General features: G+C 42.0%; 1 protein-coding gene and 1 pseudogene across 1 annotated transcript; both read right to left on the bottom strand.

The window, feature by feature from the left end:
* Positions 1 to 816: 816 nt before the first annotated feature.
* Positions 817 to 13,487, bottom strand: LOC136666306 (leukocyte immunoglobulin-like receptor subfamily A member 3). Its single transcript, XM_066644403.1, has 8 exons — positions 13,457 to 13,487; positions 10,910 to 11,035; positions 7,618 to 7,881; positions 7,218 to 7,484; positions 6,424 to 6,690; positions 5,091 to 5,354; positions 1,704 to 1,811; positions 817 to 1,580 (listed from the first exon to the last, which is right to left on the bottom strand). Exons 1-6 carry the CDS (start codon positions 13,485 to 13,487, stop codon positions 5,104 to 5,106), a joined length of 1,206 nt encoding a protein of 401 aa, XP_066500500.1. The 3' UTR covers positions 817 to 1,580; positions 1,704 to 1,811; positions 5,091 to 5,103.
* Positions 13,488 to 21,790: 8,303 nt separating this feature from the next.
* Positions 21,791 to 24,194, bottom strand: LOC136666305 (uncharacterized; annotated as a pseudogene).
* Between the last annotated feature and the right edge of the window lie 649 nt (positions 24,195 to 24,843).

Here is a 24,843-nt window from a genome sequence, read left to right as displayed (position 1 = left end):
TTTTTTAAAACATGGAACAGTAAAGAAAAGTCACAAAGATACAGTACAGTGTGGAAAAACTCAGCAGCTGCTCCATGATCCAACAACTGGTTTCTATAACAATCATTTAAAAGAAGCAGTAGTAATAAGTTCTCAATGACACTTTTATCAAAATAAAAGCTTATCAGAAAGTTGTACATACAAGGTGGTTAATTAGTAAATACGATGTCATTCCGTTAGAGTGCATGGCTGAAGATCTGCCCACTGTATACAACATGTCCCCAAAAAGTGATTTATCATTAAATAACAACTAAACTCTTTTTGAATAGTAACAAATCTTCTCCACATGGGCTGGTTTTTCAAAAGGTATCAGACAAGATTAAACAATCGAGTTGGATTAAACTTGAAAAACGGGGTTTTCTAAACAGATGACAAGTTTTTTGGTCCTAAAGATTGGATCTGGATTTTGTAATCCAATCCAATCTTTATTCAGGATTAAATGCTACAATTGGGGTTTTTTCAAAGCTTCTAGCAGAAATCTTAGCAGAATAGTTTTAATACAAAATAACAGGATTATCATTATCCCACTTGAGAGGTGGATTCAAGCAGGATTCATGTCATTTGACGACACACTTGGCAGAGAAATTACTTGGAAATAAACTTTTGTTTTGTAAAAGTGATTTTAAAGCATGCAGACTCAAACATATTTACAATGTAATAGCTCACAGTTAAGCAAAAAAAATTAACTCCTTTTAAAATAAGTTGGCAAACAATTATGAATTAGGAATGTTGTGTTAAAAGTTTTATTTCTCTCATAATCATTGAAATTTTAGTAATTTGTTTCATACATGTAGCTCAGAGAGTTTTTCAGAAAACAAAATTGTGACTATAAAATGTAGACAATTAAAATAAAATTAAAGATAAGATAAAATGTAAACAAGCAATTAAAATCATAATAAAAGATGGAGAATAAAATTAAATGAAAAGTTTTATTGTTCACAGAGTGTCCACAGAGTGTATGGCTCATGCTTATCCAGTTCAGAATCATCGGGTGCAAGGCGGGAACACACCCTGGAGGGGGCACCAGTCCTTCACAGGGCAACACAGACACACACACATTCACTCACACACTCACACCTACGGACACTTTTGAGTCGCCAATCCACCTACAAACGTGTGTTTTTGGACTTTGGGAAGGAAACCCACACAGACACAGGGAGAACACACCACACTCCTCAAAGACAGTCACCCAGAGCGGGAATCGAACCCACAACCTCCAACACATCCAGGCCACTAGGTGTCAGTATAATGGGTGATTATGAATTGAATTAAAATGATTATTCTAGGTAATGACTGATGACTGCTTTAAATTCTCAGCATGGAGCTGTTGTAATATTTCACAGCTGCTGCATTAGTACAACAGCACTCACTGACAGAACAGAAATTAATCTTTTTGACACTTAACAGCTATTTATAGCCTGTTTTTTTAAGCATCTCTAAATGAGGCATCAAATAATTGAGTATGTACTCTGTATCAAACACTCAGTCAGATGCTCCAGCTTCTATCACTACGTATATTGTTTTCACCTCATCAGGTTTAACTGTGAAATACACAATGATAAAAACAGCACATTAGTCTTTGATCAGATGTTCTGATTCAGTTAAAGATTGATAAAGAAATGTCTGATTCACAGAAATGACTGAAAGACTGAAAGAGTTCTTACCTCGAGTTCTGTAGCATTTCACCCCCAGCACAATGGTGATTATCAAATAAGGAGTCACTGCCATGAGACTACTGAGCACTCTGAGCACCGAGGATGGAGATCCTGAACCTAACAAACACACACACAAACACAAATTGTTTGAATCACAATTTACATTACAAAAATAAACATACATACATACATACATCTTCTTTTCCGCTTTTCTATTTCAGGGTCGCGGTGGCAACAGGGCGAGCAAAGAAGCCCAGACGTCTCTGTCCCTTGCAACATCCACCAATTCCTCCTGGGGGATCCCAAGGCGTTCCTAGGCCAGCCGGGAGATACAATCCCTCCAGCGTGTCCTGGGTCTACCCCGGGGCCTCCTTCCAGTTGGACGTGCCTGGTATACCTCCAGTGGGAGGTGTCCAGGAGGCATCCTGATCAGATGCCCACACCACCTCAATTGACTTCTCTCAATGCAAAGGAGCAGTGACTCTACTCCGAGCTCCTCCCTAGTCACTGAGCTCCTCACCCGATCACGGAGAGTACGCCCAGCGACCCATCGGAGAAAGCTCATTTCGGCCACTTGTATCCGCGATCTTGTTCTTTCGGTCATTACCCAGAGCTCATGACCATAGGTGAGAGTGGGGACATAGACTGACCGGTAAATTGAGAGCTTTGCTTTATGGCTCAGCTCTCTCTTCACCACAACAGTGCGGTACAGTGACCGCATTACTGCAGACGCTGCACCTATCCTACGGTCAATTTCACCATCCCTCTTCCCATCACTCGTGAACAAGAACCTGAGATACTTGAACTCCTTCACTTGGGGCAGGTTCTCACCCCTTACCTGAAGGGAGCATGCCATCTGTTTCCGGGAGATAACCATGGCCTCAGACTTGGAGGTGCTGATCCGTATACTGACCGCTTCACACTCGGCTGCAAACTGCTCAAGTGAATGAAACTGTGAAGTTCTGAAACTGTGAAGCTGCTTTGTGACAACGTCAGTTGTAAAAGGCGCTATACAAATAAATTTGATTTGATTTGATTTGAACGCTGGAGGCCCCCGTACGAAGAAGCCAGAAGAACAAAATCGTCCACAAAAAGCAGAGATGCCACCTCCTGAGCTCCTCGATGGAAGCCCTCCTGCCCCAGGCTATGCCGCGCCACCCTGTCCATGAATATCAGAAACAGGAGTGGAGATAAGGCACAGCCCTGACGGAGTCCAATGCCCACACTGAACAAGCTTGACTTACTACCAAGGATGCGAACACAACTCAAACTCTGAGAGTACAAGGACCGTACGGCTCGCCGGAGCGACCCTGGCACCCCTTACTCCCGGAGCACCTCCCACAGAATCTCTCGGGGAACACGGTCATATGCCTTCTCCAAATCCACAAAGCATGTGTAGAGTGGAGTAGCAAATTCCCACGCCCCCTCAATCATCTGTGAAAAAGTAAAAAAGAGAAAGTGTGCCAATTATCGTGGGATTACACTTCTCAGCCTCCCGGGGAAAGTCTATGCCAAGGTGCTGGAAAGGAGAATCCCTCCGATAGTCGAACCTAGGATTTTGGAGGAACAATGCGGATTTCGTCCTGGCCGTGTAACTATGGACCAACAAAAATAAACATTAAAACTTATTCATACACCTATAAATTTGAATATTCTTTTAAATAATTATTTTTAAGTGTTATATGGTCAATGCTGAATCATATCCCTTAATAATGAATAGAAGAGAAGAATTGTGGTTAGAATGTGTGTTAATTTAATTCTGGTCATTAGCAGAAGAGAATACAAACAACACAAGTTCAACAAGCCTATTATAATACATTAAATATATAAATGTGTTTGAATATAATACAGTATTCATATGATAATACTGCTATACTCTCATTGCCTTAAGCTTAAAAAAAATTATTTCCTGTCTATGTAAAAACAAAAAAAAAAACATAAGACAGCATTTTTATAAAACTGCTATAAACAGTTTTAAGTGAGCTGTAAACAATTCACTAAGAGACAAGTTACTGAAATGCGAAAGGCAATTCATCAGGAAAGATAAATTAATGTATCAATGATAGAATTTTTGATTCCTGTACATTGTTTTTCAAATGTTCATTTAAGAAAATAATAATAATAATAATAATAATAATAAAAATAATGAATATAAATACACTTAATAATAATAATAATAGTAATAATAATATTATGTCTATATTCTCCCTAATCACAAGTTATTAAAGATTCCACCCTAAACACTTGTACTAGCTCCAGTCAAACACAAAGCCAGCGATCAGGGACGGTGAAGCCAAGCACATTCTTATTCAGAGACATGTGAAACCAGCCACTGCATCTTTTCAAACCGCTACTGTTTCTACACCACTGGACAGCTCAGCACACTGCAGAAGGGTGGCAGCTGCCCAGATCTATGATGTCAGCACTGGTTTACATGGTGCTTGTGTGATAGGGAATACAGGGTGACCATTCCACTCACCCACAGGGTGAGGCCAGTTTTACTCCCAGCCTCAGAAGACTAAGGTATGACTTGGGACCCAACCAGCAATCTTTGAATGATAGGTCCAATATGTATAATCTCAGGAGCCCCCTCTTAATATTTAACTATTAATAGCATAAACCACAACAACTTTCCAAACAGAGTTTATATATATATATAATTTCCATTCTCAAAAATTGGCTTTCTAAAATAAAAACACAAATTTGAAATCTGTATATGAATCACAGTTTTTCACTTATTTTAGCCACCTTCTCTTAAAGACTTATTCTACAGTCCTGGATATATATAATAATGCATAATAATGTGAGGCTGTAGTGTGTACAGACTAATTAACAGAATTGTTTTTGTGATTATGTAGAATATGATGTAATGCTTATCTGAGACTTTTAAACAGTAAAGAAAGAACACCTTCATCCTTTCACCTCGAGTCTCACCCTGGATTTTGCCTTGTTCCTTTTAATGAGGAAAATAATCTTTCCAATGGTGTGTTCTTTGCTTGAAATGTGTAGGAGTTTGAACATTACTCAGCATTATTTATTTGTTATTGTAATCTTTAGTAATGTAACAGAGCTTTATTCTACTTTAATCCATGTTCAGTGTTATGAGAATTTCAACCTGTAATTGTTCCTTTTTTATTAAAGTTTCTGGTTTTACCTCACACAGCACCATCATCCCGAAAGAGACTCAAAAGTGCTTTTTTCTTTCCTGTAAAGATGCTTCTGCTTGTTACTAAGATAACTTGTAATTTTTCATTTCCAAAACATATACCACCTGCCTCTCAAATGAATTCTGAATAATGTTGACTATTTGTGTGTGTAGTGATGTAAATATAAATCATTACATGTTCAGTCCTAATAGCAATAAATATCATCACTTAGTGAAAGTCTCTTACTCACCAGTGACGTTTACTCAGAGTGCATCACTGTAGTGTGTGTAGTAGACTGGGTGTCCTCTGCCAGCTCTGCACCTGTACTGACCTCCATTAGAGTCACTAACTGAGCTGATGGTGTAGATGGAGGATCTGGTTCTGATCTCAGGACTCTGTGTGTCTCTGAACCAGTAGAAGGTCCATCCAGCAGACTGACCCAGTGTACAGTACAGAGTCACTGAGTTTTCTCTCAATACAGATCCTTTAATGGTGAGTGTAGGTTGAGGTTTTACTGTTGATAAAGAACAAAGTTCAGTTAATGGAATTGGAAATCTCTCTTTTTACACACTGCGCTCAGTCTCAGAATCATTACAAAACTCTCAGAAACATACTTTGCTACATTTACTACTTGGTGTTCTTAATATGGTAATTTACAAAGACTAGACAGATTAAATTAGCAAAAAAAAGTTCAACTGTGCTGTGTCTATAAGGGAAATGAACTCATTTTCTTGGTTAAAGCTACTTCAATTAAACCCGAATCTCCATCTGTCTATGATCAGCTTCTCTACAGACCCTGAATGTTGTTCTATGTCGGAAACAAACAGTAATCTGTATGTATTTTATTTTTCATCAATTAAAGACTGAATAATCGATTTATTTTAGAAAAGTCTAAAAAAAAACCCATTCCGCTGCAGGACATAAACAAAACAAGCCAGAAAATGACAGAAAGGGGTCTCATCGTGTGCATTTCCCAGCCGGGCCAGCAGGGGTCCTCCTCACCAGAATATTAAATGGTGCCCCATCAGCGGTTAATTCACCTACCCTCAGCTCTCTCATCAGCTCGTCTCATCAGCTCCTCAATCCCCCCTTTCTCTCCCCAGAGCTCCTGCAGCTTTTAAATCTCTTTTTCTGTTTCTTATCACAATCAGAAACACACAGAGGGATTTGTTCTTCGCATTTAACCCAATCTGTGTAGTGAAACACACATTCGCTCAAGGCAAAGGTCCGGGTTACAAGCCCAGTTCCCTAACCACCAGGCCACGGCTGATTGCGGTCCCTTTATTCTCGCTGGGATTTGTGCATTGCAGCTTGTACTTGTTTACCTCGAGTTTTGTATATTTGTACTCTGTCCCTGACACTGATTTATGGTCTCTGTATATTTTAGTAATGAAATAGCTGTTATGAGATGAGCTGTATTACTGTGAATAAGTCAGCTATGTGCTTAAAGAAGGTAGGAGTCAAAAAATCCATTCTTCTGCTATGAGCTATGGGTCTGAAAGGATGCGTAAATATCAAGTGTCAATCCACCTCACGGCCTTACTCTTAGAATAAAAATAATTTAATAAAGTTATCACACGCACCTGATACAGTCAGTGCAATAGAGTCACTCGTGTAAGTGTATATTCTGCTTGGAGATCCTTTTCCTTTACAGGTATAAACACCTGTGTGAGCTTGAGCAACAGAACTGATGACATATTGCTTCCTTTGAGAACTGGGGTGAGGACCATTACTCTGATACCACTCATAATTCTGGTAACCTCCACTTTGTGTGTCACATGTCAGAGTGACTCTCTCTCCGATGAACACACTCTGAGCTGGATAAAACTTCACTGTAGGCTTTTGTCTCTCTGTTCAAAGATCACAAGTAATTTTGAAATGGTTATCATAAGAGAAAAAAGCCTGTATGCTGTCCAATTAATAACATGTATCTCTTTTTTTTTTTTATTAATACATCTTCACACTTCACGTTGTGGTAAAACTTTTTGTTTAGGGAGATACATGTTTTTTTAATTGGACAGCAACGATTATACATACATTAAGTAGCCTTTGTTGCTTACGAGGCTGCTATGGTAAATAAGCATATGTTCTTAATACCTTGCTTGGTTAAATTAAAATATACTATAAAACTATATTAATAATAGTAATAGAAACTTTAACTGGACCTGATCTACCACAAAAACTGTCCCCAACAGATAAGCACCACTCAAAGTTTTCATCTACATGAAGTTATGTTTGAGATTATTTGGAAAATTCAAGGCTCAATAATCTCCTGAACAAAAGAAAACTACTCTTTAAAGTTGATTTTTTTTCATACGACATTACTAGATTAATAACTCTAATAACAGAATTAATGTAATAAATGTGTCACACTCACCTGATACACTCAGCCTAACAGAGTCACTGGTGTATGTGTATATTCGGTCTGAGTGTGTTCCTTTACAGGTATAATCACCTACATTAGACTGATCAACGTTAGAGATGAGGTACTGATTCAGTCGCTGAGATCCATGGAGCTCGACACTGCGCTTTTTCCACTCATAGCTCCAGGGATATGTACTTTGTATTTCACAGGTCAGAGTGACTCTCTCTCCGATGAAAACTCTCAGAGCTGGCTGGACCTTCACTGTAGGCTTTGGTCTCTCTGTTCAAAGATCACAAATACTTTAGAAATGTTCATCATAACAGAAGAAAAGAATGGATTTAAATATTTAGAATGTATTCATAAACAAATATCTCTTAGAACAGAAATAATGTAACAATGGAGTCACACTCACCTGATACAGTCAGTGTTAAAGGGGCGCTGGTGTTTGTGTATATTCGGTCTGAAGACCCTTTTCCTTTACAGGTATAAACACTGCCATCGGTGGCAACAGAACTGATGACATATTCCTTACTTTGAGAACTGCGTAGAGGAACACCTTTATTATACCACTCATAATTCGGGTAATATTCACTTTGTGTGTCACATGTCAGAGTGACTCTCTCTCCGATGAAAACACTCTGATCTGGCTGGACTTTCACTGTAGGTGTCAGTCTCTCTGTTTAAAGATCACAAATACATTAGATGTGTATATCATAAATCAAATCAAATCAAATTTATTTATATAGCGCTTTTCACAACTGATGTTGTCACAAAGCAGCTTCACAGAATTCCAGTAAGACAAGATTTGACATGAAATGTAAAGACAAATGTAAAACCCTCAAGTGAGCAAGCCAGGGGCGACAGTGGCAAGGAAAAACTCCCCCAGCTGAGGAAGAAACCTTGGGAGGAACCAAGGCTCACAAGGGGTGACCCATCCTCCTCTGGTCAATCTACTGGTGATGATAGTTAGTAGTCCATGAGAACTTCAGTGTAGGGACAGCTTCAAGGCACTTGGTGGTTGCTGGAGCGTGGGCAGCTTGTCTGAAGCGTGGAGGAGGATCTCGACAGTCATCCATCAGTGTCCAGACAGACAGGTGGGCAGTCGTTTACTCGGAAAGATGTAAAGGGATGGAATTAGTTTTGAACTGTTTTGTGTTTGTAAAGTAGAAAATATGAAAATTTCCAGAGTGTGGCTAATGACTCCGGCAGATCTGACTATGACAGCTTTAACTAAAAGGAGAGAACAAGGAGGACACACAGACACGGGAGCATCCTGAAACACTGGCATCCCTCCGCTCCACCGTCAACAAACCTGAGTGATCGCGAGAAGCGGCGGGACGACAGCACCAGCGTCTCAGTTTACTATAATTCCCTGTGTCCATGGACCCCCCGGATCTGCCGCCTTTATCTATGGGGGAGCATTAGCTACCAAATGATAAACTAAACAAATGAGTTTTTAGCCTACATTTGAAGATTGTGACTGTGTCTGAGTCCCGAACATTTTCTGGAAGATCATTCCAGAGTCTGGGGGCTTTATAAGAAAAGGCTCTTCCCCCAGCTGAGGCCTTCTGAATTCTGGGAACATTTAAAAATCCAGTATTCTGTGATCTGAGTGAACGTGGAGGCTCATAATAGGAAATTGTATCTTGAAGATATTCAGGAGCAAGCCCATGTAGAACTTTATATGTTAATAACAAAATTTTGTAGTCAATGCGGAATTTAACAGGCAGCCAATGAAGTGATGATAAAGCTGGGCTGATATGTTCAAATTTTCTAGTTTTAGTGAGGACCCTAGCTGCAGCATTTTGAACTAGTTGAAGTTTTCTTAAATTGCTGCTGGTGCATCCTGACAGTAGTGCGTTACAGTAGTCAAGCCTTGAAGTAATAAAGGCATGTACTAATGTTTCTGCGTCCTGGAGGGATAAGGCATTTCTAATCTTAGCAATATTGCGAAGATGTAAAAAAGCTGTCCTAGTGATACTACCTATGTGTTGATCAAATGATAAGTCCGGGTCAATTATGACACCAAGATTTTTTGCTGCTGAACCAGGTTTAACTGGAAAGTTAGCTAGATTTAAAATTAAGTCTGATAATTTATTTCTTGTCACTTTTGGACCCAAAAGCAGGACCTCTGTTTTGTTGCTGTTTAGAAGGAGGAAGTTACGCAACATCCAGCCTTTCACGTCTTTTACACATAACAGAACAAAACCCTGTATCTCCAATTCAGATCCTGGAGTACACACTGCTGCACTGACTGTGTTGTTGTGTCTGTCTTCAGGAATCAGAGGAGGGTGTAAATACTGAGAGTCTTTCCTCCACAAAATCACCATCCAGTCGACTGTGGCAGCTCACAGCTCAGAGTAACTGTGTCTCCAGTAAAGACTGTGCTCTGAGACTCCACTCTCAGTCTGGGTTTTACTACTGATATGAAATGATGAATAAATATCTGAGATCAGAACAGAGTGTTAAAACAAACCTGCAAATAGATCCAGTTCACTCTGTAGACCCTTCATTGTGTTTATTGACATGCTATACACAAACCGATCGTTGGTAAATTTTGACAATACTTTTTCCTTTTACATTTTAATAATTAATTCAACCAGAGTGATTCCATGTTTGTTTCTAAAAATCTTAAATACTACTGTTCCAGTTTGGGGATGCGCTATTTTCACTCAAAAACCTAAACACTTCCTCTTATTGGTATTTTCCACTTTGTGGCTGTGGATAAACTTAAACTGGTTGTCAAACTTTTTCTGCAGCGCCCTCTTTTGTAGATGAGAGTATTTTTGAGCACTAAGTATGGAGGTACATTTGGTACAAACCCCTGAGCACCTGTGAGAGTGAAATTTGTAGTTGTAGAAAATAGTCACACGTGTATCAATAAATTTGAAGTCACAGAGAAAATCTCTTCAGGAGTTGCAAACCTGTAGATTTCTTCCTCTCCCACAAATACAACTTAACAGTTACACCTTTAAGTTCTTCATTGCAGGTGCTATCCAATTATACAATTTGCTTCAGTTTCAGCAGTGAATATGGTGCAAAACACATTCACACACATAAAGCATATGCAATCGTTGCACATTCGCAATCCAATATGTGAATCTGTGCAATGTGAGTTGTACGTTTTTTGCACAAACACAATCTGCGGCTACGAGTCACAAATGTTGTCTATTTCGCTCATACGTGCCAAATTCCGCTCGCTCTCACTTTTACACGGAACGTCTCAGTCAGTGTGGTGCAAAACTAATTTGTGCATGTGTAGAGCCAGGGGCAGGTGCTTTTCAGAAATTAGCGAATCCTTCTGACCAATCAGAGGACTTGTTAGGCATGTGTCGAAAACTATTGGCTGAGGTGTCCTAGTTCTGTGACTGAGCGCCTCCTATGAAAAGCCTTCTCCATAAAACTCAAGAATACATTTATATATTTATAATGCCCTTCTAGATTAATAAATCATAATATAAACTATGTAATACAGACATCACACACACTTTATACAGTTAGTGTATCAGTATTATGGGAGTGGGTTTGTGTGTTCAGCCCAATGTGTCTTTTACAGTTATAAACAATTGCATTATACAGATTAATTTCAGAGATTTGTTCTCCTTCCACTGTGGAGATTCACTGAGGAGGATGTCGTCCTTATACCACACAGTTCTGAACTCAGGTTTATAGTAAAACAGAAATCAGTAGCAGCCAATACATACCTCTGACTGTAACCTGGACGGTGTCACTGAAGTAATCATGACTGCCACTTGGCTGGCGCACTCCACACTGGAACTCTGTTTCTCCTGGAGTAGACACTGTCACACTGACTCTGTTGATGCGTCTATCTTCAGGAATCAGAAGAGGTTGTAAATTTGGAGAGTTTGTATACCAGTAAAACTCCCATCCAGTGGAATATGGCGGCTCACAGCTCAGAGTAACTGTGTCTCCAGTAAAGACTGCGTCCTGAGGCTGCACTTTCAGTTTGGGTTTATATTCTGTTGATATGAAATGATGAATTACAATGTACAGTTTTCTTCAACATATGCCCCCTAATCAAATGACATTGTTAAACATTATATCATTTCCTCTTCATGGACTGAATTTCTTTATAATTTAGTGCAAAGTAACTAGTTATTTGTTAGATGTAAAACATTGTACATGTGTTTGTTTTAACATAAATATAGCAACATGCGACATTTAGTTTTTCTCTGTAGTTTGATTCCATATTTTCAACAAAACAGCTGATTTTTCTCCTACAGTATAAAACCATTTTAATAATTATAATTACAAAATTTTACCTATTTATTTAAAGAAGGCACATACTGATCCTGTATCATCGGTTTATAACCTATGCTTGGTTAGGGGAAGATTGTTTATGGAACAATTGAGGGTGATAACATTTTCTATAATATGTGTTTGCTCCTACTAACGGTGTGAGAGAGTAACCAAGTCGCGACCAAGAAACATCTCTGTAAATATTTGCATCTCTACTTTAAAATAAAACATCTTTACTCTCTTCACACACGCGTGACTTTGTCTAATTCATTCTCAACAACCTCAACCAACACCTCCACCCAACAATTGGCCAAGCCAGAGCCAGGAGCCTTATATCAAGAATCAAGATTCATCTTCTGAAAAAGTCCAAAGTCAAGTTTGACCTGCAAGCTGTGCTGACTTCAACACCTGCTGTGCTGTGTCAGACGAAGGGCCCATAAACAAAAACATCCGTCCAAACCATGCAGTGGTCAGTTGAATGGTGATATCCTTGCTGAAGGAAATAATCAAATAATGGTTAATTATTAAAACATATTTAATGCTAAGTTAACTACATTTTATGAGGTTAATGAGATTTTTGGAGTAAGATTGTAGCCATGAGATAGTGATCCTAAACTTTATCAACTCTTTGGAGGTTTGAAAAATATTGCTAAATGGTTATCCCAAGGATTGATTAACAGCTTAGAGGTTGGCATGACTTTGAAGTAAATATAATTTAGTTATGGCAGCTGTTCAACGTGAAAGTGGTAATTTGACTAAGGCTGCTGTTCAACGTGAAAGCAGTAACTGTGGTTTTCTTCCTCACATGGGGTGCTGGAAATAACTTGAGTATAATACTTGTAAAAATTTAGGCCTACTTTCTTTGTAAATACATAAGTCTTTTTCTGTTTGTCGTGGCGTTTGCCAAATTATTCCATAAGTGTTTGTCTCAGTGGTGTGGAGAAAAAGGGTGGCTAAATTAATTTGTGCTACACATATTATCGCTTTAAAAAGCCTTCTAGGCTCTCTCAGAAAGTCTTATCTTTCACCCTCCCTTTTTGACTCCCTCACTTTGTGTGTACGTTTTTCTTGGTGTTAACTATAATGGAGCAGGGCAGAGTTGAAATACAAGAAAACAAAGTTTCTGAAGTTGTCCAAAAACCAACTACAGAGAAACATGGTTCTGCACCTCCAGAAGTTTCAATAGATGAGATGCTTGAATGTATAAGCCAATATTTTGATGCAACGTTTGGCTTGAAAGAGCAATGTGAAAAAATTAATAATAAATACACCATCAGTCAGAAAAAAGATGGGAGTTGGGGATTAGAAGACATCAAACAAGTTTTTGGAAAGTCACAGCGCATGTCTAATAGTGCCGCTAAAGATGCTTTACATGTTTTGTTTGCAGCTAAAATTCGACTTCATATGAGTCATTGTTGAGAGGACCGGCTGGAAAATAAAAGCAAAGTAGAACAGGCAAAGGTTTCTGCATTGGCAGGACAGGTTCAGTCAGAAAATGTTGAAAAAAATGAGCTAGTCACTGACGTTAACAGGTTGAAGTCTCAGTTGAAACGAGAGCTGAGAGAAGCTAACTTGGTGACTGCTGCATCCAAAATGCCTGACAAGCTCACTGCTCAGGAACGACCCTCAAAGGGCGAAGCATAAAAGACGCGTCAGAAAACATCGTATCCAGTTACAGAACTTAAACAAGCTGAGGCAGCAACCTCGGAGCATTGGGAACTAACAGCTGAGATGGCTTTTGGTGCTGATGTTGAAAGTGATTCTGATTCAGGCTCAGATGATGAATCAACTGACACTGAAAATGATTCAGAATCATCTGAGGAGGATCCAATTCCCAGTTCTCACACTCACACAGCCTCAGCCAAAGTGAAACCTATCAAACCTGATGCTAAAGCTAAAAGACTAGCTCCAATCAAGATAAAGCGTGAAAAGTGAGGAAAGTTCAAAGTGACGAAAGTGGTACTCAGCCACAACAAAATCCTCAACCTGACCAGGCTCATGAAGATGCTGGAGGAGGTTCATCGTCTCAGGCAAAACAAGAACGGGATGAGGGATTAGAACAAGCATCTAGACCACAAGTTCAAAGGCGAAAGAAAGCTTGTTATAGAACCAGGTACTATCATGACCCTCCCACTCCTGATTTGATTGACAAGTGGTCAAAAACACTGCCAAATATTTACAGAAGCCCAAGAAAAGCATGGGATGAATTAAAACACTTGAAGCATATTTATCGTCTGCATCCTTTTGATGGTGTGATGATCATGTCTGTCATATTGAAAGAAAAAGAGCGGACAGAATTGAGAGTGAATCATGTTGTAGGAACCACGGAGGTGTGATGAAGTTGTGATGAAGACTCTTTCTGATAGCCCAAAAACCAGAAAAGATCGACTAGAACAAAATTGCAGAATGTACACAGAATGTAAATGAAACAGTCAGAGACTATGAAGAAAGATTCAAACAAATATGGTTAGAGCATGCTGGTATCAACACTGATGAACTGGATGAAGTCACTGCCCCTCCCCTTAGGAGTGGATTTATCAATGGCTTGAGACCAGATATTGCTGTTGCACACAACACAGAGGATGGAATGAAAGAACCAGAAGGTTTGGAGATGTTGTACAATGGGCACGTGATATTGAGATGGCTCAAGAAGTGAGAATTAGAGCTCTGAAGCTCAGTGGACCTGCAACTGCAAAGCAGTTCTATAAAAGTAAAGGGAAATCACGAGAACAAGGAGACAATCGAGATAATGGTGATTTTTCCAACAAGAAAGTGAAGAAATTCGGAAACTGTCATTACTGTGGAAAACAAGAACATTGGGAAAGAGAATGTAGGAAGAAGTTCAAAGATCAACAAAATGCAACTCCTGATGATTCAGGACTTGACGACCTTACTGGAAAGGTCAAACAACTGTCTCCAGAGCAGAGGCAAACCCTGATGGATTCAGCACTTCAGGGAAACTAGATGATACCTCTCTGCAGCCTCTGCTAGCAGCCTTACAATAAAATGCAGATGGCTTTTATGTGTGTGCAACTATCAATAATCATGACATCAACTTCCTTCTAGACACTGGCGCTGAAATAACAATAATAATCACTTCAGAACTTGCAAAACAACTCAACCTGCCATTAACCAATGACTGCATTATAACTACAGCAGCTGGTGGTGGAAATATGAGCATTAAAAAGACCCAGCCTGTTGTGATGAAAATTGGACCATACGACGTGGAAACTAGCATTGGTAGCATAGATAGGTGGAACTTATTGCCTACTGGGCTTGGAAGTATTGCTGCAGTTGAACTCAACTCTGTGTATTGAAGAAGGCAAGGTCACCTGGCACCTGGAAGCCTACAGAAAAATGATCTCTCAGAGCACCAGATTTGGTCCACAAATAAAAATGATTGTGGGCTTTTGGACATTCCTGAAAGTGGACTGGAAGAGCACCACCTTGCACCAAAAAATACAGAGTTAACAGAGATTCAATTGTAGGTATCAAACCAAACATAGAACAGCTTGAAGCTCGAGGGGTTCTCATCAAAACCCAAAGTGTATCTAATAGTCCAGTGTGGCCAGTGAGGAAAACGAAAACTGGCGGCTAACGATTGATTATCGTGAAGCTAACAAATGCATTGAAAAGCTAACGCCTCTTGTGGCCGATCCTTCGAAAATCTTCAACAATTTGAAGCCTGAACATCGGTGCCTGAACATCGGTCATCGATATGGCCAACTGCTATTGGTCAGTCCCACTTGCCAAGGAGTCACAACCATGGCTAGCTTTCTCTGTCGATGGTCAACAGTACACCTGGACAAGACTTCCACAAGGTCTTCACAACAGCCCAACTTTGTACCACCAAGCTCTGCGAACACATTTAAGATCCTCAGACATGCCCAACATAACATCAGTTGTTATCTAATTTGTGGATGATATTTTGATTGCTTCCGAAAATGAAGGTCAGCACGAAGCTGACGTTAAAGCCCTTCTCAGCTACTTGGGCAGCAAAGGCCACAAAGCCAGCCTGGAAAAACCCAACTTATACAGAAAGCAATCACTCCAGATTGTGCCAAAGCAATCCATAAAACACCAGAGCCGAAAACTATCCATGAGCTGATATCATTTTTGGGCTTTTGCAATTATAGCCATGCATGGGTGGATGCCTACACTGAAATAGCTCAACCACTGTTTGAACTCCTTCAAGGGAATCCTCATCCAAAGGAGAGAATTGTCCTCGATGACAAGGCACAATCAGCATTTAAAGTGCTGAAGAAATCCCTGTGTGAAGCACCTGCACTGGGTATCCCTAACATCGAGAGGCCATTCACTCTGTTTGTCAATGAAAAGAGTGGCTTCTTGACAGCCATACTGACACAAGATCATGGTGGTGAGCAACGTCCAGTGGGCTATTTCTCAGCAAAATTGGACCATGTAGCTCTGGGTTTTGGGCCATGTTTGAGAGCTGTCCAAGCAGTTTACTTGGCAGTAAAAATGGTGGCTGGACTGGTGCTTGATCAAAAGCTAACAGTGAAATGTCCTCATGCTGTTCATGCTCTGTTGACAATGAGCAGAGCCACTCAAGTAACGGCAAGTAGGTGGGGAAATTGGTTAGCAGTTTAGGAAGCACCCAGCATTATCATGGAAAGGGCCAGTGTGTCTAACCCTTCCACTTTGATGACGCCTGAACAGGCTGATGACCATGAGTGCGAAGAAGTTGTGACAACGCTGTTGTGGGCCAGCACATCAAAGAAATTCCTTTGCAAAATGCTGATTTTTCACTGATGGTTCCTCAACAATTGAAGACGGGGTGAGACAACTTGGATGGTCAGTGACATCCGAAGTTCATATCCTGGCAAAAGGTCAAATGCCACCAGGAACAAGCTGAATTGAAAGCACTGATTGAAGCATGTAAACTGGCGAAAGACCATACTGCCAACATTTACACTGATTCCTGCTTTTGGTGTCATACATGATTTTGGCCAACTGTGGAAACAGCGTGGTTTTATAACCGCTGCAGGAACACCAGTGAAAAATAGACAATTGTTCCAAGAAATTTGGAAGCATTAAGATTGCCCAAAGAAGTCACAGTCTTAAAGGTTAAAGCACACACAAAAGAAATTACATCTACAGCTCGAGGAGATGCACTAGCAGATGCCGCTGCAAAACTCGCTACCAGAGAGGGAGACGCCAACAACGAACATGGCGGCAATGACAATCACAAACAAAGACAACAAAGACAACACCAAAGTCATCTTAAACTTGAACAAGACAAGGAAGTTTGAGCCATTTCTGATATCAAACAGATGCAACAGGATGCTTCAAGAGAGGAAGTCTGGAGCTGGATTGAGAATAGTGTTAAGTTGCATAAAGATGCCATCTGGCGACATGGGACACGTCTAGTGGTTCCGAAATGTCTGCTTCCCTACCTAACAACTCAGATTCACTCGCTGGGATATGTTGGGGTTGACAAAATGACTCAACATTTCAATCAAGTCTGGTGGAACCTGAAGTTTAGAGCACAGGCACGTTATGTTCTTCAAAGCTGTGCGACGTGAGAAAAACAATCCTGGCACAAGAGTGAAAACTCCTGCTGTGGGATCACCTGCTCCACCTGGTCCATTCTGGCACCTTCAAATGGATTACACCACTCTGCCAAAATGTGGAAGGTATTAAGATGTCTTAGTGATTGTGGATAAGTTCTTGAGATATATGGAATGTTTTCCAACGGGACAGGGAATGGCAACCCAAACAGCGAAGGTGCTGGTGAAAGACATCATACCAAGATGGGACCTTCCAGACAAAATTGATTCTGATCAAGGAACACACTTCACAGGCACGGTATGTAGTGAAGTAAGCAGAATGCTGAATATCTGTTGGGTACTTCACTGTCCTTACGGTCCTCAAGCCTCAGGTCAGACAGAAAGAATAAACCGTGTCATCAAGGAACGCTTGTCAAACATGCATCAGGAAGGCATTCCATGGCCTGAAGCCCTTCCAGCAGTACTTTGTAGCATCCATGCTACTCATAACAAGGAAACTGGCTTGAGTCCATTTGAGGTGATTACTGGACGACCAATGTCACTACCAGGAACTATTGATCTGCACAAAGCTGATGTCCACTTGACCTCTGATGCTCTAATTAAATACTGTGAAGCTCTTAGCAGAGCAGAACGTCAAGTTCATGATGCATGGGAAGAGCCACCTCAGGGGGGACATAGTTTAGTTCCAGGCCAATGGGTAATGGTGCATAAACCTCAAAGAATGGCACTTGAAGCTAAGTGGGAAGGTCCTTATCAAGTTTTGTTGGTAACAAATGCAGCCGCAAAGCTAAAAGGAAAAGATAAATGGATTAATGCCAACCATCTGAAGTTAGCAAATCCGCCTACTAACTAGGGCAAGTTTGGGCAGTAGGCCAGACAGGAAGCAGAACCAGCATTCTTATGGCTGGGGGTTGCTAGAAGGATGAAGATACATTATGTGCACTCACAAGATGAGGGCTCATTATGTCCCACTGCTACTATATTAGGTTCCTGCCCGAGGGACAGCTATGGCGGAATTTTGTTATCATGCTAAGTTTATGTGGATGTATTTCTTGAATTTTTCTTGAAGATACTGCTGTGAGTTTCTCTCTTTGTCTTCCTGTTTAGGTGGATGGTCTGTTCTATCCTGGCTGATTCATCACCACATCAGTCTTCGCCTAGTGGTGACAGGGTGGAGAAGAGAGATCCTGAGACAGAAGGAGAAACTTCTAGACCAACAAGTTACTGGGTGTAAGTGCTAGCCTCTACTAGTAACCTCTCCCCAGTAGCCTCTGCTGTCTGTTCTACATGACATACAGTCATAAACAGACCAGAAGATCATTTACACACATATTCACATAACTAAACATATTATGTGATTTACTCATGCTCATGTGGCCTTGGCTAGTGCCTAGATTAGTGTAAGCCCGACTACGCCACCTAGGGAATTTCACCCTAGGAAATAACCCCAAGTACTTTCCCAAAAGCACACAGGTACGTTCCAAAAAAAGAGAAGAGACACGAAATGGAGTTCAGCGTACAAAGTCCTTTACTCTCAGTTGTCTTGCAACATTTAAAATAACGATTTTATTAATAAGTTTAAAAAAAAATAATAAAACAAAAGAATACAGTGGGGTTTTACCTACTGACTACTAAAAATAACCCCTACAAGGTTATTAACTAGATTCGCTCATCATAATGATCCTACCATTTGCATACATTTTAACTGGGTTCCAGCAGACGCTATCCTATACAGAGTTCCAATACTAGAGACTATACAACCCACACACAGGTTACCAAAAAGAACCCCCTTGGGGTAGTGACTTCACACACAACAGATCGAGTGCCCAAGAAAAAGGAAAAAAATGTACAAAAAGGATAACCAGTCAACCAAAGGGACACTCATATACCAGGTTGCTCTGCAAGAACAGGTAAAAATACACAAGTACGTTAAACAGGCAGATCACACGCTTAAAAGGACTGTAATACCCACAGCCCGAACACCATCCAAAATAATAACCAAAATAAAAGGGTTAATTTAAAAGGCAAGAAAAACAAAAGAACTCAATAACAAACAAGAAAAACCCACAAGGGCAAATAATCAAAATAAAAGAGACAACCAGATAAAACAAGATAAAAGTGGTTCGACCCCACAATGTATCCACACAGGCAAAACAGCAGGAGACTAGGAGAAGCTCTGCTCCACACCACCTGGGCCACCTCCGATGGCGACACCCCAGAGCACCTAATAAAAGGAGCATTTTAATCATAAAAATATAAAACCGTCATAATAGGTGGGATAAAGCTAGCCATGTGCTAAGCACACATACCCTCTGTGCCTCAAACCCTTAAACCCATCTATAACTAAAAACATTCACCAGCATAACTAAAAGAATGGAATTTGTACCTTGATGCAGCTTGAAAGCCCACTCGTTCTCAGGCACACCAACATACATCAACTGCCTTATATGCACTGTCCCGGATTAGAGCTGCCGCTAACGGCAAGCAACGTGGTGAATCGACAGGGGGTGTGACACCTGTCTTCTTTCCAGTAAGATCGTCCAAGACACTCAGAAGCAAGCACCGCAGTACTGCGACCCAAAGAACAAAAAGTGGGAGCTTAGCCTACCACATGCTAACTGCGTGTATATATACACTGGAGCTAATGAGCAACAGCATGACCCAGGAGAGAAAGGGGAGGGGGCGGAGGAAGACTGCTCCTGAACTACGGTGGCTGCACAAGCCCAAAAATAACTAATGGCCCAGTGACAGCTCTACCTGCTACACTCACATTGTGTTGTATTCACCCTACTGATAGGGAGCATTACTTCCAACTTATGGGGTTATGTCAGCTCTAGATCAAATTGCAGGAAGTGGAACTTTTAGCCAATAGCACTGCAATGGGTTTTAGTAAAATCACAGGTACAAGTGACAGCTGTTAGGATGGTTGCTCTGTAAAATAGAATGGTTCTAGATTATCTTCTGTCAGCCCAGGGGGGGACATGTGCTATAGTGGGTATTGAGTGTTGTTCTTACATTCCAGACAATGGTGGTGACCTGAAAAATGTAGTTTCCAAACTGCAAAATATTTCACAGGTGGTCCATAACATTCCATCTACCCAGGGTGGATGGTTTGACTGGTTAGCTGAAAGTCTTGGGGAAACGGGCAAATCTGGGTGTTTTGGGTGTTTTGGGTTTACTCATCCTGGTTCTGATGTTCTACTGGTTTTTACTAGTGCAAGTACATTATAAAATGGTTTTTGCGACAATTACTACCTAAACACAAGGTTGCTGTGACCGCTCAGCCAATCATTGTGCGGTATTTCAAGGGTGCATCTGATCAAATTCTGATCTGATGTGGACAGCTGGTCTGTAGGATGCTGTCTTTTATTAATCAAATTTATAGAATCATTATTATGTAGTTGTAACTGCTATTAGCAAGCGACTCCTCAGTTTTAAGAACTCAGGGTGTGTAAGCTTAGTCCAGAATATGTAGTAGTGTTAAATGTAAATAATCAACTGCATGTCCTTGATCATTTTTTTTCATTACATGATCACAGGGGGGATTGTTGGAAAGTGATTAATTCCTTATTTTATTCTAATTCTGTTATACTTTGTTTTAGTTTACTGTGAACTCTTCCAGGGTTGTTTGTCTCTTCTCTGCCTGTGTATCATCTGTTTATAACCTTGGTGCTTGGGGAGGGGAAGATTGTTTATGGAACAATTGAGGGTGATAACATTTTCTATAATATGTGTTTGCTCCCACTGACGGTGGGAGAGCGTAACCAAAGATTGTGTCTCTCCTGTTGGTTGGACATTTCACCTTGGTCGTTTCTTATCCAGTTGTCTTGTTTCCGATCATCGTTTTGTTCCCCAGTCTAGTCTGTCTCTGTGATAGTTTTGTTTCATTTCGTGTTGTGTTGTTTCTACTGTTGCCTGTCTTTGTTTTGTTATATCTTTCGTTAAATTAAACTCTCTGTGTTTTAGCAAGTGCGTCCGCCTCAGTCAGTCCGCACCCCACGAGCCTGACAAAATACAACTTAACAGTTACACCTTTAAGTTCTTCATTGCAGGTGCTATCCAATTCTACAATTTGCTACAGTTTCAGCAGTGAATATGGTGCAAAACACATTCACACACATGCAATAGTTGCACATTCGCAATCCAATATGTGAATCTGTGCAATGCGAGTTGTACACGCCTGTTTTTTTTTTTGTTTTTTTTTGGCACAAACACAATCTGCGGCTACGAGTCACAAATGTTGTCTATTTTGCTCATACGTGCCAAATTCCGCTCGCTCTCACTTTTACATGAAACGTCTCAGTCAGTGTGGTGCAAAACTTTAGGTTACTATGTAACCTAGTCTGTGTTCTCTGATAGCATGAGTGAGGTGTCTCACTATGGGATATGCCCCCTTCGCGTATACCTCAGAAGCTCTATTACACTTCGCCAGCCCCTGGGCTGGCTGACAGCTGTGATGCTCATGCGCCGCCCTCAATATATAATACGGAGCACGACATCATAACCTCATTCAAAACAGGTACACCTCTTCCTCGCTTCACACTGCAAGGAGGGTGGTCTGGTGAGACACCTCACTCATGCTATCAGAGAACCGGGGTTACATAGTAACCTAAAGTTCTCTTTCAAGCATTCGTTTCGGTGTCTCACTACGGGATATCCTTACTCCCGTATTGCCAGACAAGCCTGTCCCGAACATACTGTCAACCAGCTATGCCTCAGAAAGGCTGGGACTGTTAAATCCCAGAGCCGGCGCTCAATACCATATGTGCTACACTAGGTGCTGTCACATCCATTTTATAAAACCTGGCGAACGTATGAGGCGAGGACCAGCTCGCTGCTGCGCACACCTCCTGAATCCAGAGACCTCTAAAGATTGCCCAAGAGGTTGCTACACCTCTCGTGGAGTGTGCACGGACGCCCAGTGGAACTGCCAGTCCTTTACTGGAGTATGCCAAAGCAATCGCATCTGAAATCCAATGCGATAGTCTTTGTTTTGTAATCGCTTTCCCCGTGTATGGCTTTGCCCACGACACGAAAAGCTGGTCACATTTCCTAAAGTCCTTTGTTTTATCCACATAAATTTGCAGTGCTCGCACAGGATATAACGTATGCAGCTGCTGCTGGCCTGGCAAGGTAAAATGCCTGAAGTTCCAAAGGGAGACAAGGCTGAATAACCTTGGGAATAAAGGCAGGATTTGGACGTAAACATACTTTAGAGTCCCCCTGCGAAAACTGCATACATGTAGAGCACACAGACAAAGCGTGTATTTCACTTACACGCTTAGCCGATGCCAGGGCTAGCAAAAGTGCTGTCTTGAAAGACAAAAACTTAAAGTCTACCTGGTCCAGTGGCTCAAAAGGTGCGACTGACATAGCCTCCAGCACCAAGGCCAAATCCCAAGATGGAGACACAGGTTTGGAGACCGGCAAACTACGTCGTGCCCCCTTCATGAAACGGCACACCAAAGGGTGTTGCCCCACAGTTTTCCCTTCGAAGCCCACATGGCATGCTGCAATAGCTGCCAGGTACACTTTAATAGTGGAAAATGATTTGCCTTTGTCAATCAAATCTTGAAGGAAAGCTAGTATAACCCCGACAGAGCACTGAAACGGGTTTTCGAGTTTGTCTGAGCACCATTGCTCAAATATCCGCCACTTGTACCCATAAAGAGACCTGGTAGATGGGGCTCTAGCATTCTGAATGGTTTCAATCACATTCAGCGGCAACCCTGTTATGCTTAAATTAAACCACTCACGGGCCATACCCATAGAGCCAGACGTTCTGGGTGTGGGTGATAAATCTCTCCCCTTGCTTGCGTCAGCAAATCTCTGCGTAGTGGGAGGGGCCATGGGTTGCCCTGAAGCATCTGTATGATCTCCGCCAGCTAGTGCTTGCCCGGCCAACGCAGAGCTATCAAGATAACTGACAGGCACCTCTCCCTGACTCTGGCTAGAGTCGGGGAGATTAGTGCTATCTGTGGAAACGCATAAAGCAGTGTTTGTGGCCACTCGTGTGCAAAGGCATCGACCCCGAGCGGCGCACTCTGGTCGTGCAGCGAGTAAAACAGAGGGCACTGTGCATTCTCTTTCGACGCGAAAAGATCCACTGCTGCCCTGCCGTAGCGCTCCCAAATCTGTTGGACAACTGCACTGTTGAGTGCCCATTCCCCATAAAGAGGATTGCCTCTCGACAACAGATCTGCTCCCCTGTTGAGCATCCCTTGAACATGTGTTGCTCTCAGGGATAGAAAGTGAACGCTGCTCCATAAAATCAGTCTGCGTGCCAGCGTGTGTAACGGTCGGGACCGCAGGCCTCCTTGTCGATTGATGTAAGCCACTACTGCCGTGTTGTCTGTCCTCACGAGAACGTGGCACCCCTCTAAAAAAGGGAGAAATGTCTCACTGTCAGATGAACCGCCAGCATCTCCAAGCAGTTTATGTGGAGGGACTGCCGACTGCCGTTCCACCTGCCGTTCACTATTCTGCCCTCGTGAGTGCCCCCCCAACCGGACAGTGACGCATCTGTAGTCACTACACGTCTGGCATAAACTATGCCCATAGGATCCCCCTGTGTGAGAAAACCCATGCGCTTCCACTGACACAGGGCTATCAACGCTGCCCGAGTGACTTCTACTCTCCGGCGCATATGATACAGCGGGTTCAGCCCTAGCGAAGCCACCCAGCGTTGAAACCCCCTCATGAATAGACGTCCCAATGGGATTACGTCTAAAGCTGAGGCCATCATGCCCAGTAGTCTGAGACACACACAGAATGGGATCATACTGTCCCTCCGAAATGTATCCAAGCATGTTTTGAGCTTTACAACCCTCTCCGTAGACAGGCTTGCCCTGAAAGACACTGAGTCCAGTGACAGGCCCAGGTATGATATGCGCTGGGTCGGCGTCAATACGCTCTTTTCCCTGTTTATCTGAAACCCTAGTTGTACAAGGTGCTCTATGAGCTGCATTGTGTGTGTTCTTGCCTCTTTCTCGGACTGTGCTGTGATAAGCCAGTCGTCTATATAAGTAGCGAGACGGATGCCCTGCTCTCTTAGAGGGGCAATCGCTGCCTCCGTACATTTCACGAATACTCGTGGACTGAGGGAGAGACCGAACGGGAGAACCATGTACTCGTAGGCTACCCCCGCAAAAGCAAACCTGAGGTATTTCCTGTGCATTCCTGTGCAGTCCTTTTGCATTGCATTGCCTCTTAACACACTCAACTTTATTTTGTTTTGCAATGTTTTGTGTTTTATTTTGTTTTGCAACATGTGAAAAACAGGAAACACAGAGACACCTTGCTTTATTGAACACAGCTCTGGAATGAGTGGTTGTGTGTTGAGTGAATGGGCTGGTAGCCAAATGGAACATAAGGGGGGGGTTAACCCATGCTCCACCTGAATATAGTGGGGCCTGGAGGTAAGAGCCGGAGAACGGGGGGGCGGCGGCTCTCCCCTGAAGCAAAGGACTCCTAGGCAGACTTCTTCTTCCTCCTTACCACCTGTGAGGATAGAGGGAGAGGCTGTACTGCCTGTGGCTGTCCCTGGGTCTTCTTGGGCCAGACAGTCTTACTTTCAGCGCCCCCACTTTGACTTGGCGGGCCAGGCTGTGGCTTAGGCCGTCTGGGGATGCGGAAGCTGGTGGCCGGGCGAGCGGAAGCCTGCACGAAAGAGGGCCGAGGTTGTGCTGAGGGGCCCTGCTGTGGCTTCCTGGGCAAGCACAGCTGAAGGGCTTCATCATCTCTCTTCTTTTCCTCACACCACTTCTGCATTAATGTGAAAGCGGCGCCAAAGATGCCCTCTGGCACCACTGGTGCATCCAGGATGGCCTCTTTCTCCCTGTCAGAGA

The sequence above is a fragment of the Hoplias malabaricus genome, chromosome 14 (assembly GCF_029633855.1).
Source record: "Hoplias malabaricus isolate fHopMal1 chromosome 14, fHopMal1.hap1, whole genome shotgun sequence".
Lineage (NCBI taxonomy): Eukaryota > Metazoa > Chordata > Actinopteri > Characiformes > Erythrinidae > Hoplias > Hoplias malabaricus.
This window is presented reverse-complemented; position numbering and strand designations above follow the sequence as displayed.

Bases quoted from the DNA above. Each gene is read 5' to 3' on its own strand.
- LOC136666306 (XM_066644403.1), bottom strand. From the start codon at position 13,487: ATGAACCTCCTCCAGCATCTTCATGAGCCTG. The intron at 11,036-13,456 runs GTCAGGTTGAGG...TGATTCCTGAAG, and splicing joins CCAGCATCTTCATGAGCCTG to ATAGACGCATCAACAGAGTC. The intron at 7,485-7,617 runs GTGAGTGTGACT...ATCTTTGAACAG, and splicing joins TTTAACACTGACTGTATCAG to AGAGACCAAAGCCTACAGTG.